Source organism: Bubalus bubalis, chromosome 19, assembly GCF_019923935.1.
Source record: "Bubalus bubalis isolate 160015118507 breed Murrah chromosome 19, NDDB_SH_1, whole genome shotgun sequence".
NCBI classification, from domain to species: domain Eukaryota; kingdom Metazoa; phylum Chordata; class Mammalia; order Artiodactyla; family Bovidae; genus Bubalus; species Bubalus bubalis.
This window is the reverse complement of record NC_059175.1, coordinates 10192254-10204464: the sequence shown is the minus strand read 5'-3', so window position 1 is coordinate 10204464 and position 12211 is coordinate 10192254. Positions and strand designations below refer to the sequence as shown.

Sequence of the window (12211 nt, the reverse complement as noted above, 5' to 3'; positions counted from 1 at the left end):
AGGAAGAGAACATTTTAAATGGCCTAAAATTCAGCATTAAGACCAAGAAGTTAATTTCGAGGTATTTATAAGTGCCAGAATTCTGGGTAGATCTGGCTATAAAATGTCACCACTCTGACAAAAAAATCAGCTGTAAAGGCAAGTTGCTAGCAATGACTTTGAATATACTTCTGCCAAATTCCTACCATAATAACTTTTTTATTGCAGTTAAGGAAATTATTTTTAAGCTTTATATGGGAAATAAAAAACAGAACTAGAACAAGATAAATGTATTCCAAAAATTAACATTGAGTCATTCCTTTTGTTGCTTGAGCCAAAGATCCCTATAGTCAACAATCTGTATAGTCAATCTAAATATTTTTTCCTCAAATATCACTATTTCTTTTAATATTTTGGGAAATGCTGAAAATTTCATATAACATAGTAATATAATTTATAAATAAAATGCATCAACACAGAATACTAATAAATTTCTTGTAGAAAACATTTATTTAATTAAGTTGCCTCCCAAAATTTAGAAATACCTAGAAAACATACAACTTCTGAAAATGTAGCAATATTTACAAGGCCCTTTTTCAAAGTCTCAATATAAACATCTCTCAGTTCTAATTTCATCTGATTTATCTTCAGTACATATTTGATGGCAAAGAACGGGACCTTTTAAGAGTTCTTGTGTACTTTTGATCTGTTTGAAAGTGCTGAATTGAACAAATGCAGCCCACAGAATTAAAAATTTGAACACTTGAATGTACAGGATCACATGAAACAGGGAATTGTAAAATTTTCTGCCAGGGGTTTTTTAATGTAAAACTGTCTTTCATAGAATTTCTTTCTTTAATCTCTTTTGAAGTGGTGTCTTTGTCTTCCAAAGCCCGAGCAAGCATGTAACTCACTTTCCTTTGATGAGCCAAAGCTTCTTCTTTATCATTCAACTGCATGCAGAGAAATTAAAAATGTACCAGTTAGTCAGTAAATCAGAATACAGAGCTGTAGTCCGGAGTATTTCATGAAAATTAAATTTAGTCTTCAATCTGTCCAGTCAGTCAATATGAATAAATTAATTTAGGTCCACTAATTCCTCAGCATTGTGCTACATGTTATTGAAGACTTTCTTATTTTTAGGAAGAATAGAAAACAGCATTCCTTCTGCTGAAAAAAATGTTTAAGTCATTTGGAGAGAAGTATATATTTACATGGGGGGTGTGTGTGTATATATATATATATAATGCTAACATGTACTTACCTCTGAATAAAGTTATTTATAAAATTGTGTTATATATTTATATGCAATAAATAACTTTAATAATACTCTTCTATAGATACATGTGTTCATATAACATGAGTTTCTTAGTTTAGTCATCTATGAAATTGAGGATAACAGGACTGATTACAGTGTTGTGGTAATGATTACAGGATATAATGCATGAGGATGTGCTTTGAACACTTAAAAAAATCCTAAATATATAAAAGTCTTGTCATGAACTGTACATAAGTGCTGATGATGGAGATGCCTGGACTTAATTACAGAGAGCCTCCTCTTTTTCAGAGGTGGAACTTTATTAAAGTTGCACAGGAAGAAAGAACCTGGAAGGGGGAATTGGAAAGCGTGTGTGGGGTGTTCAAGAAGATAAAAATTCCAGAAAACGGTACCTTAACTGGGAAAATAGCATGAAAGTCAAGTATACTGCGATAAAGAGTTGAATTAATAGGAAGCAAAAAGATTAGCTCATCCACAACCTCTTAACAACAAAGAAAGCAGATACTAACCAAGTCTATTAGCATCTTAAAGATTTCCTGAGGATCGTCCTGGTCATTGGTACTCTTAGAACTGTTTTCTGAAGGGAGCATACCCAACAATTTCTGCCCTAAGGTCTTCTTACTCCCTTGGGATAGTGACCCTAAAATAGAACATGAAAATCCAGTTGAGACATAAAAAGACACACACTGACATGCTTCCAGGAAAAGAGGTAAGTGTGAACCAAGGTTAATTCATTCCTAAATCAGTCAGGACCTTGTCCTCTTCAGGGACCCTCCAGCATGAGTGAGGCAGGCAGCACAGTGCAGTGGGAAAAATGGACTTTAGAGCCAGCAGCAAACGCAGGTGAGAGACCAAAGTTTTGAGAACCCAGAGCAGTGCCCTGCACTCTCATTGCTCAGCCCATGGGAGAATGCAGTCCTTGCTACCCAACTCGAGTCCTCCAGAGGAACCAGCGGTCCACATTTGTATGTGAAATCTTCTGATGTAAAGGTCAGTCACCTACCCACATTGAGAACACTCCCAGCAAAACATACCTGCAGACAGGTGGCCTCTGAACCACGCAAACTCTGCTTTAGAGCCAGAAAAAAACCTGGACTTGAATCCCCATTTAGCCACTTGGGAAGGGTATCACTTTAGAATAAAGTTCTCTAAGCTACATGCCCTCAGCTCTCGAATAATGCTCTATTGCTGGGCTGCTGTGCCATTTAAATAATAGAGCATGGCTGGGAGAGGGGAGTGGTATTGAGCGAGTACAGGGTTTCTGTTTGGGAAGATGAAAAAGTTCTGGAGATGGATGATGGTGATGATTATACAACAATGTGAATGGACTTAAATGAGACTTAAAAATGGTTAAAATGCTAAGATTTATGTATAATTATCACAAGTAAACCACACAGTTGTGAAAGCACCTAGCCCGGGTACTGACATAATGCTTAAAAGGCCACATTTCTGCAGTATTTATGCTGATATTCTTCATCCATCAAAAGGATGCAGTTTGTAGCAGGAAATACGAAGTCATAGATTTATATACCAAGAAAGTTTCAGATGAACTCCAAAGGGACAATTCCCTTTCCACCCATTCCTAATAAACCACAGTGACGGCCTCACACCTGACATTTGCCAGTGGCCACTGTGGCAAAGGGGAAAAGCCAGGCAAGTTGACTGGCTCATCAATCCTGAGAATGAATGTGTCTCTAATTTTAATCTAAAAAAAGAAATATGTTTATGAGCTATCTCTCAGAACTTGTCTAAGCTGCCAAATCAAGAAAAGTTAATATACTGTTAACCACAAATAAAAAAATGACCTGTAACAATCATTTTGCAACAAATTATTGAAGTATATTAATAAAGTGAATCAAAGTCTTGTCACTAAGAAGGGCTTCCCCAGTGGCTCAGCAGGAAAGAATCCGCCTGCAGCGCAGGAGCCGAAGGAGGCGTGGCTTCAGGCTGTGGGTGGGGAAGATTCCCCTGGAGAAGGGCATGGCAGCTCACTCCAGTATTCTTGCCTGGAGAATCCCATGGACAGAGCCTGGCGGGCTACAGTCCATAGGACCACAAAGAATCAGACACAATTGAAGCGACTTGGCACACACATGCTTGTCTCTAAGAAACCAGAGCTAGTAAAGCTTTTATGGGCTTGTAAAGACTTTTCAGAGACGAACCAATTATTTTAAATTCTGCTTCCAGTCTCAATACCTTATGGAAAGCAAAGACTGTACCTCTCAAATCATGTTTTCAATGGAAAAGTTCCTGAATTCTGTAAATAGGCAAGGCAGGAATTCTGGAATATAAAATGAATACAAGCGCTGAAATGAATATGAATCTACCTCTCTGTTTCTTCTTTCTCCCTACTCTTCTCTCTGCATGTATGTTCAGTTGTGTCCAACTCTTTTTGTCCCCATAGACTGTAGCCTGCCAGGCTCCTGTGTCCCTGGGATTTTTCCAGGCAAGAATGCTGGAGTGCGTAGCCATTTCCTCCTCCAGGGGATCTTCCCAACCCAGGGATCGAACTCGTGTCTCTTGCGTCTCCTGCATTGGCAGGTGGATTCTTTACCACCAAGCCACCTGGGTAGCCCATGCCCGTGGAGGATTTAGCCATTATACTTGCTCATCAGCCTCTGTAAATCTCAGAAGAAACAACTTCAAAAGTTAGTTTCAGGATAAAGTGGAATGCTTGTTGCAGAATGAGAGCTGAGGAATATCATTTTCCCCCTTTTGCCCTGACTTCCACCTGACTCTAAATACATAACTTTTATAATCTGTTTTCACCCACTTTCACAGTTCTTGTTTACCACTTCTATTTTTATTATCCCTTATTTCTTACCACTTCAGCAAAGAGATGGGTAAAGTTTAATGAAGCTAAACTTCACAACACTTGATCCATATACTAATATGCACTGTTTGAAAAGAAATATTTAAAACAAAATAAGTATTATATATTAAAAGTTTCATGTTAATACTGTAAGATTCTTATTGGTCCTAAATTCATCTGAAAATGAGAGGGACTGGAATTAGGATTATGGATTTTGACAAATTAAAAAAGATTTAGAAATAGGGTCATTTCAGAATTTTAAAAATAAAAATTTATACTTCTTAATAAACTTCACTTTAATCATGACTGATAAATGGTTTCAAATTGGAATTTTAAATTGAAACAAAGTGAGTTCTACTGAATAATATTTAAAAATGAAAACTTAGATTGACCATTAAGAGAAACTAATTTCTAAAAAGTAATACCTATTTGTTTATATTGGACAGTCTACATACTTCAATGACAATTTGATTCTCTCATGGCATTTTTATATATTTTGTTTACACTAATACCATAATGACTCAAAAATGGCCATGAACTTTTTGACAGGCTTGTAAACCAAAATCTAAACCTTAATTTGTTTCACTTTTTATAAGAATATTTTATTGATTTGTCCAATTTAAGTTTCCTCTACTGCTCAGTGTGTCCTTCCAGAAACACACATTTCAATAAAGTTTACTTAGGTAAGTTTAATGTTGGGTTTCACTCTCATTTTTCCCTTTAATCATCTAGCACTCATTATAAATTCTTCCCACTGAGCACGGTCTTGTTTAAATGAAATAGAAGAGTACTAAAGTAGTCTCCTGTTATTTTATGATTTCATTTGCATAGGTAACATTCAGCGACCCACTTTTTCCCCACAGTTGCTAAATTTTTAGATAAATCATAAGTATATCTGAAATTTCAATTATATTCACCATATTATGCTTAATTATAACTAAAAACGACTGAAATTACACCTGATTATTACCATTATAATTCATATTTACCATTTTCTTTAAGGTGCTTCCAACTTATCCATTTTGTTGCTTTCTTACACATTTTATCCATTTGTGTCAATCTTAGTGCCTGGTCATTTTTCCTCATTAATTGTTGCTCAAATGCAATTCTGAATGCATCTGCCATTATGTAGGCTTCTTCTTTACTCTTCTGCAGAAGTTCCAACTGGTTTTGAAAGAAAGTTTGAGAGGTGTTAGAGACAAAGGCAATGGCACCCCTCTCCAGTGCTCTTGCCTGGAGAATCCCATGGACGGAGGAGCCTGGTGGGCTGCAGTCCACGGGGTCGCTAAGAGTCGGACACGACTGAGTGACTTCACTTTCACTTTCCTGCATTGGAGAAGGAAATGGCAACCCTCTCCAGTGTTCTTGCCTGGAGAATCCCAGGAACAGGGGAGCCTGGTGGGCTGCCGTCTCTGGGGTTGCACAGAGTCGGACACGACTGAAGCAACTTAGCAGCAGTAGCAGCAACAGAGGCAAAACCAGGGCTTCCCAGGTGGCTCAGTGGTGAAGAATCTGCCTACCAATGCAGGAGCCGCAGGAGACACGTGTCAGCAGGTTCAACCCCAGAATCAGAAGATCCCCTGGAGTAGGAAATGGCAACCCACTCCAGTATTCTAGCCAGGATAACCCCATGCAGCCTAGCGGGCTACAGTCAATGGGGTCACTAAGAGTTGGATGCAAAATGAGAACCGTTTTTTTTTTTTTACCTTATTACTTACCAAATGCTGAGTCAGATTCGCAGATGCAGTTTACCACTGAGTGGAGTCGAGTGCATATCCGTGATCTATTGCATCTGTTTAATCTAATTAGTACTTGCCAACTAGATGCCAACTAGATTACTGGATGTTTCCCTTATGCCTGTCAGCTCCTTGGTAATCCAACTCTCAGACTTCATTATCAAGACAGGCCCTGTGTGTGCCCTTCCCAACAAGGAAGCAGGGAGGATGCCAAATGCCACATTTCAGTTCTGCCTTGGGCCATTCCAGACAATACCACTAAAATAATTATGAATACCATCTCTCAGATACCTCCCACTGGTCTTTGTAATCTTATGCTTTTCCTAATGAATTGATAATGTTTAGCTGCTTGCTTTCACATATATACTGAAGACTAAATTCCATACCTTCAATAAAAATAAATTCTAAAAATTATGGTCCACATTGTATTTATTATTAAAGCCTAATAATGGCAGCTATCATTTGATTAAATGCCAGGCATGGCCATATGCTAAACATTGTATGTACTGTATTTCTTACAACAAACCTCCAAGCTAGTTATTACCCTCCATTTAACACGCATCCAAAGCCACAAAGGTGGAAAGAGACTGAGCTGAGATTCCAACCTAGATCTGGCTGGCACAAAGGTTCCTTCCACTATACCTTGCAGCTTTTCTAAGAAGCTTCATGTTTATCTGTTAATCAGGGTTGTGCATCCTGATGATTTTAAGCACTTTTCCTCCATGTATAGACAACAGAAAGAAGAACTTAAGCAACACCAACTAAAACATAGGCAAACAACTTCACGGTTACAATATCGTGCCAAGTACTATTTGTATTTTGGAACCGTGTAAACCTGTTTTTTATACATTAATGTTACTAATATCATTTAAAACTAAGGATGAGTTACATAGCCAGTGACTACCAATGAAGCTAATTACTGCATATACTTCCATTCATCTTTATACAGTAAGTCCCCTACATACAAATGAGTTCCATTCCAAGATCACATTCGTAAGTGCAACAAAGTTAGCCTAGGTACCCAGATAATACAATGGGCTATACACCATTGCTTTTACACTTGCTTCCAGATGTGCTGGGCTTGAAATAAAGATCTGTACTCTGTACAGCACTCTACAGTAATGTACACAAAAGCACAAGCCCCTGTAGAGGATGCGTGCATGTGACTGTACACCAGACACATGTGAACTCACGTGACTGGACGTGGGCAGGCACACTCGCATCTCTCACAGTTAGCAACTTGAAGGCTCGTATGTAGGGAACTTACTGTATGAACAGAGAAACAACCAAAGCTTTCACTGTTTTTACCTCCTGTTTGAGCTGCAGGAGCATTTTCCGAGTGGACGCAGCCAGTTTGGCACAAGCACAGGGGCTCCCTCTGGGACGGTGACACAGGCAAGCTCCCAGCACTGCAAGCTTCAAATCCCAAAGAATTATCCATTACCAAGTGTAACACTGCTGACCCATACACAAACACGGGGCACACACAAACCCACTGCACATTTCAGACAAGCATCTGATTCAAAGAAACTACGAAGGAAAACAAAAATAGGAAGCTGAGACCATGATTTCAGGACCCAAGTGGAAATTAATTACAAACGAGCAGAGACTGGTATTACAAGGAACAAAAACCTAAAGGAATTCTACATTCTTTTCAGTCTCCAAAACCTTTCACTTGGTATCAGTTTCCTATACCTCTGAGTCCTTGGCAGGAACTTGACCTAACGAAGTAAATATAAACCTCTCTCATGTGGACTTCCTGTGACTGGGCTTGGCCCTGCCACCCAGCATTGATTACTGTCAGGTCCCGCAAATGGTGATTTTTAACACTGATGAGGAGTACATCATCCTGCCACTCCTAAAAAACACGCCCTGTGATCATGTAATACATTCTTAAATACTTCCTGGCTCACCCAATGTTCTGGAATTGCATAAGGCCTGGATTCCTCAAAACCTGTCTTTGGATCACAATGAAGAAACTAGTCCATCTGGGTCACTTAGAAGAAAAGTAAGAACTGTTGTACTTTTTCTTAAAACTCATTTTGACAACTAACCCCAAGTTGCTTTCCCAACATACTCCAATTTAATGGGGACAGTCTATGTAAGATATTGGGCCATATCTTTTAAAGTTTCATGTGAAACTTACTACAAATTATTGTCAAAGCTTCCTGCTGCTGTAAATTTCATATTAATGGACTGGCTTAAAATAGAATCTTATTTTACAGACTGTTTAGAAAAGAAGATTCCACTGTCTCTCTTAGGGTAAAGGCTATTTCAGAAAATTCCTTCTCGCATGGAAGATAAACTGAAGTACATAACTTTCGGCTGACTTGAGTGGTTATATGGCTGATTGGTATCTTCCCTCTTCCCTTTTCAACGTCCAACTACTGCATATTGTTCCTGCGAAAGTTGCCAGCAACCAGTTTCAGATTGCAAGGTTTCTGCAAGGACCTCTCAGTCCCAGTTCGCTGTCCTTACCTCAGTGCCCCTCCATCAGCTGGCTCAGGGCCCTTGTTCCTGCCTGTTATAAGGTTACTTACGATAGCCTACTCAGGATTATAATAAAGCACACTTATTCTGAACTCTCTCTCAGTTCAGTTTATGTTTCATTTTTTGATAATACACTAGTTTTCCACCCAGGCAGTAGAGCATGGTGATCAAAATCACAGACTCTAAACTCTACCTGGGTGTAAATCCCAGTTCCACCACTTACCAGCTCTGTGACTGTGAGCAAATTACTGAACCCTTCTGTGCCTCTGTTAACCTCATTTGTAAAATAAGGATTTAATAGTACTCACCTTATTTGGTAGTTGTGAGAATTAAATGTATAAATCTATGCAAAGCACCCAGAACAGTATCTGGTGCTTACTAAGGACTATGTATTTGCTATTATGAGTAGTAGTTACTTTATTTGAAGTTTTATAATAAGTGAATGGCTACTCCCTCTCACTGATGTTTATTTCTCATGAGTCCCCAGGACCCTTTTTATCTTATCAGCCAAACTTCTACCTTGTAAGACATTTCACACCTCAGCAAGCAAATAGCAAGGCATCAGCAGATCTTTATCCTGAACCTGGCTCAACTCCAGACTGACTGCGTCACTTCAGGGAGGTAAATGAAACTGAGCCTGAGTTTCCTCTGTAAAATGGGGCTGATACCTGCTTTGCAGCCTTCACAAGACCATTACAAAGATCAGATTTTAAAATGTGTGGGAAAGTACTCTGCCATGGTAAGCCTCTACCCAGGGGAGATACTACTAACTAGTTTCTCCTGAAACTAGACAAAGGAAATAAAAGGACCAGGAAGCAGCAAGCTCATCCCCTAATGCCCAAAGGGTGCAGTACCTGCAAGGTTGAAGAAGGAACACAGGCCTCTCACCCTCAGTCTCAAGGTGCTAAGCACGTTGCTGTTGTAGACATGGAGGTGACGGCGATCACAGAAACAGAACACAAGTGAAAAATTCCCTCCTGCTAAATTTTCATAACTGCTTACCTACCTCAAGACCTGAAACCTCTGAGAAGCCACTTCTATCCTGGCAGGTGTCTTCCTGAGCCATCTGCTGCTGCTGTTTGATATCAAGCATGGCGAGCACCTCCAAATACTGTTGATTCAAAACTGGGAAGGGCCATGTAAGAAAGTGTTAGTCATGAGGTCTAACTCCAGCTTCACCTAATCCGCTTAAACTAACATCATATACTTATTTCCTCTAAGCAAGGGATATACAGTTACCCACAAAAGCTGCCTCCAGCCAGAAAATCTACCTGAAAGAATAGTGGGTATTAAGCAGTATTAATACACATGTGCATGCGTACTTCGTTGTGTCCGACTCTTTGCGACCTCATGGACTGGAGCCCACCAGGCTCCTCTCTCCACAGGATTTCCCAGGCAGGGATACTGGAGTAGGTTGTGATTTCCTCCTCCAGGGGATCTTCCCAAGCCAGGGACTGAACTCCAGTCTCCTGCATCGGCAGGCACATTCTTTACCACTGAGTCATGTAAATACATGTGTTCAGTTTAGTTCAGTCGCTCAGTTGTGTCCGACTCTGCAACCCCATGAACTGCAGCACGCCAGGCCTCCCTGTCCATCACCAACTCCCGGAGTTCACTCAAACCCATGTCCATCGAGTCAGTGATGCCATCCAACCATCTCATCCTCTGTCATCCCCTTCTCCTCCTGCCCCCAATCCCTCCCAGCATCAGGGTCTTTTCCAATGAGTCAACTCTTCGCATGAGGTGGCCAAAGTACTGGAGTTTCAGCTTTAGCATCAGTCCTTCCAATGAACACCCAGGACTGATCTCCTTCAGAATGGACTGGTTGGATCTCCTTGCAATCCAAGGGACTCTCAAGAGTCTTCTCCAACACCACAGTTCAAAAGCATCAATTCTTTGGCCCTCAGCTTTCTTCACAGTCCAACCCTCACATCCATACATGACCACTGGAAAAACCATACCCTTGACTAGACGGACGTGCAACACTAGATAAAAATGTTAATTTAAAAAAAAATTGTATTTATTTTTGGCCAGGCTGGGTCTTTGCTGCTGCATGGGCTTTCCTCTAGTTGTGGCAAGCGAGGACTGTTCTCTAGTTTTGGTACACAGGCTTCTCACTGTGGTAGCTTCTCTTGCTCTGGAGCATGGGCTCCAGGGCACATGGGCTTCAGTAGTTGCAGCTCCCAGGCTTGAGAGCACAGGCTCAGGAGCTTGGTGCACCGGCTTAGCTGCTCCAAGGTATGCAGGATCATTCCCAGGCCAGAGACTGAACCCACGTCTCCTGCATTGGCAGGCAGATTCTTTACCACTGAGCCACCAGCGAAGGCCAAAATGTTATTTTTAATGTGGAAGGATCTTAACTGCAACTGAAGTCTGGTTGTCATTTGCTCAAAAAAAATTTGTAGGATTTTCAAAAAGAAATATACAATATCCACACTGTGAGACAATCAGACAATGAGATCGCATATACTACATTAATGTACTGTCTGTATTGAATTAATGTACTGTACCAGCTCTCTAAATGCTATCAGGCTTTTGTTTTAGTTAAGAGTTTTCATAAGAGGCTCTCAACCCAAATACTTAGAACAAGAGGGGTCCTGCTATTTACTGCAGAGCAGAAAACAGAGTAACTTTTCCTCTCTTCTTGCAGGGTAGAAGGATGGGGAGGAAGGGCAGGGCTAGTGGTTAGCAGTTTCTGTCCTGGCACGAACCCAACAAGAGGGAAATCACTTATCTGCTCAGATCACTGGTGTGGAGAAGCATGTCTGTGCCTGCAGTTCTCACCGGGGCATCGCCACAGTTCACTTACTACACTGTGGAAAGTGCTGCTCTTGGGCCCGTGGCCCAGTTGAGCACTCATCCCTTTCAAGCCACCACTTTAAAAAATAGCTTCTGCTGGGAATTCCCTGGTGGTCAAGTGGTTAGGACTCCAGGCTCTCAGTGCCAAGAACTCAGGTTTGATCCCTGGTCAGGGAACTAAGATCCCACATGCCACGGGACAGCTAAGCCCGGGCGCCACAACTGCCGAACCCTTGTGCCTAGAGCCCGTGCTCTGCAACAGGAGAAGCCACTGCGATGAGGAGGCTCGCACCGCAACCGAGTAGCCCCTGCTCAACACAGCTAGAGAAAGCCCTAGTGTAGCAAAAACCCTGTGCAGCCAAAAATATATTTTTTAAAAAAGAAAAAAACTAATTGATGCATTTCTTCTTTCATTCTTAAAATATATTACTTCACAATATTCTTAACATAGGACAAAACTGGTCTTTTAACATAATATTTTAAAAAAATTATCAAAATACCATTCTACTTACTTGCATTTTCAGACTTGAGCATTTTAATTTCTTCTGTTTTTAGTTTCAAAGTTTCTTTGAGGACTGCATTTTCACAATTTAGCCTGGAAAAGAGTACCCTCCAAATCATTAAAACATTAACATTTTGTAGTTGAATATTTAATCCCATAGTTAGAACATTAAAACCCAAATATATTTTTCTTATTTCAAAATTGTCTAGAATTTATATGTGTAACAAAAATTTAAAGAATGTGGTAAGATTCTGTACTTACTCTTAACACTTTTGTATATTTAGCTGAGAAAATCAGAACCAGAAATAACTGTAAGGCATCTATCTTGAACACTCATATCTCTTTACTAAAGTTTCAATCAACTTAATAACCATTTGAACACCAACTACATGCTTAGGACACCTTCCAAAATTTACAGAAAAAGCTACATAGGAGGTACAAACTTTCAGTTATAAAATAAATAAGTCCTGAGGATGTAATACACAGTGTGGAGACTATAGCCAACAATTACTGTGCAGTATTTGAAAGTTGCTAAGAAAGTAGATCTTAAAAGTTCTCAACATAAGAAAAAGATGTAATGATGTATGACAATGAATATTAACTAGATTTATTGT

General features: G+C 39.9%; 1 protein-coding gene across 5 annotated transcripts in view; it reads right to left on the bottom strand.

The window, feature by feature from the left end:
- Window positions 1-470: 470 nt before the first annotated feature.
- The window catches only part of CCDC125 (coiled-coil domain containing 125), a 31546-nt gene continuing 19805 nt past the window's right edge, over window positions 471-12211 (bottom strand). For 4 of the 5 annotated variants that reach the window (XM_006058936.4, XM_025270881.3, XM_006058934.4 and 1 more), the window contains exons 7-12: window positions 11608-11690; window positions 9303-9421; window positions 7115-7222; window positions 5060-5234; window positions 1768-1898; window positions 471-932 (exon numbers count right to left, since the gene is read on the bottom strand). In XM_006058936.4, coding sequence (XP_006058998.2) covers window positions 627-932; window positions 1768-1898; window positions 5060-5234; window positions 7115-7222; window positions 9303-9421; window positions 11608-11690 — 922 coding nt within the window. In that variant the 3' untranslated portion in view covers window positions 471-626. The remainder of the gene's footprint in view (window positions 933-1767; window positions 1899-5059; window positions 5235-7114; window positions 7223-9302; window positions 9422-11607; window positions 11691-12211) is intronic. The other variant, XM_025270882.3, reaches the window with a different exon arrangement.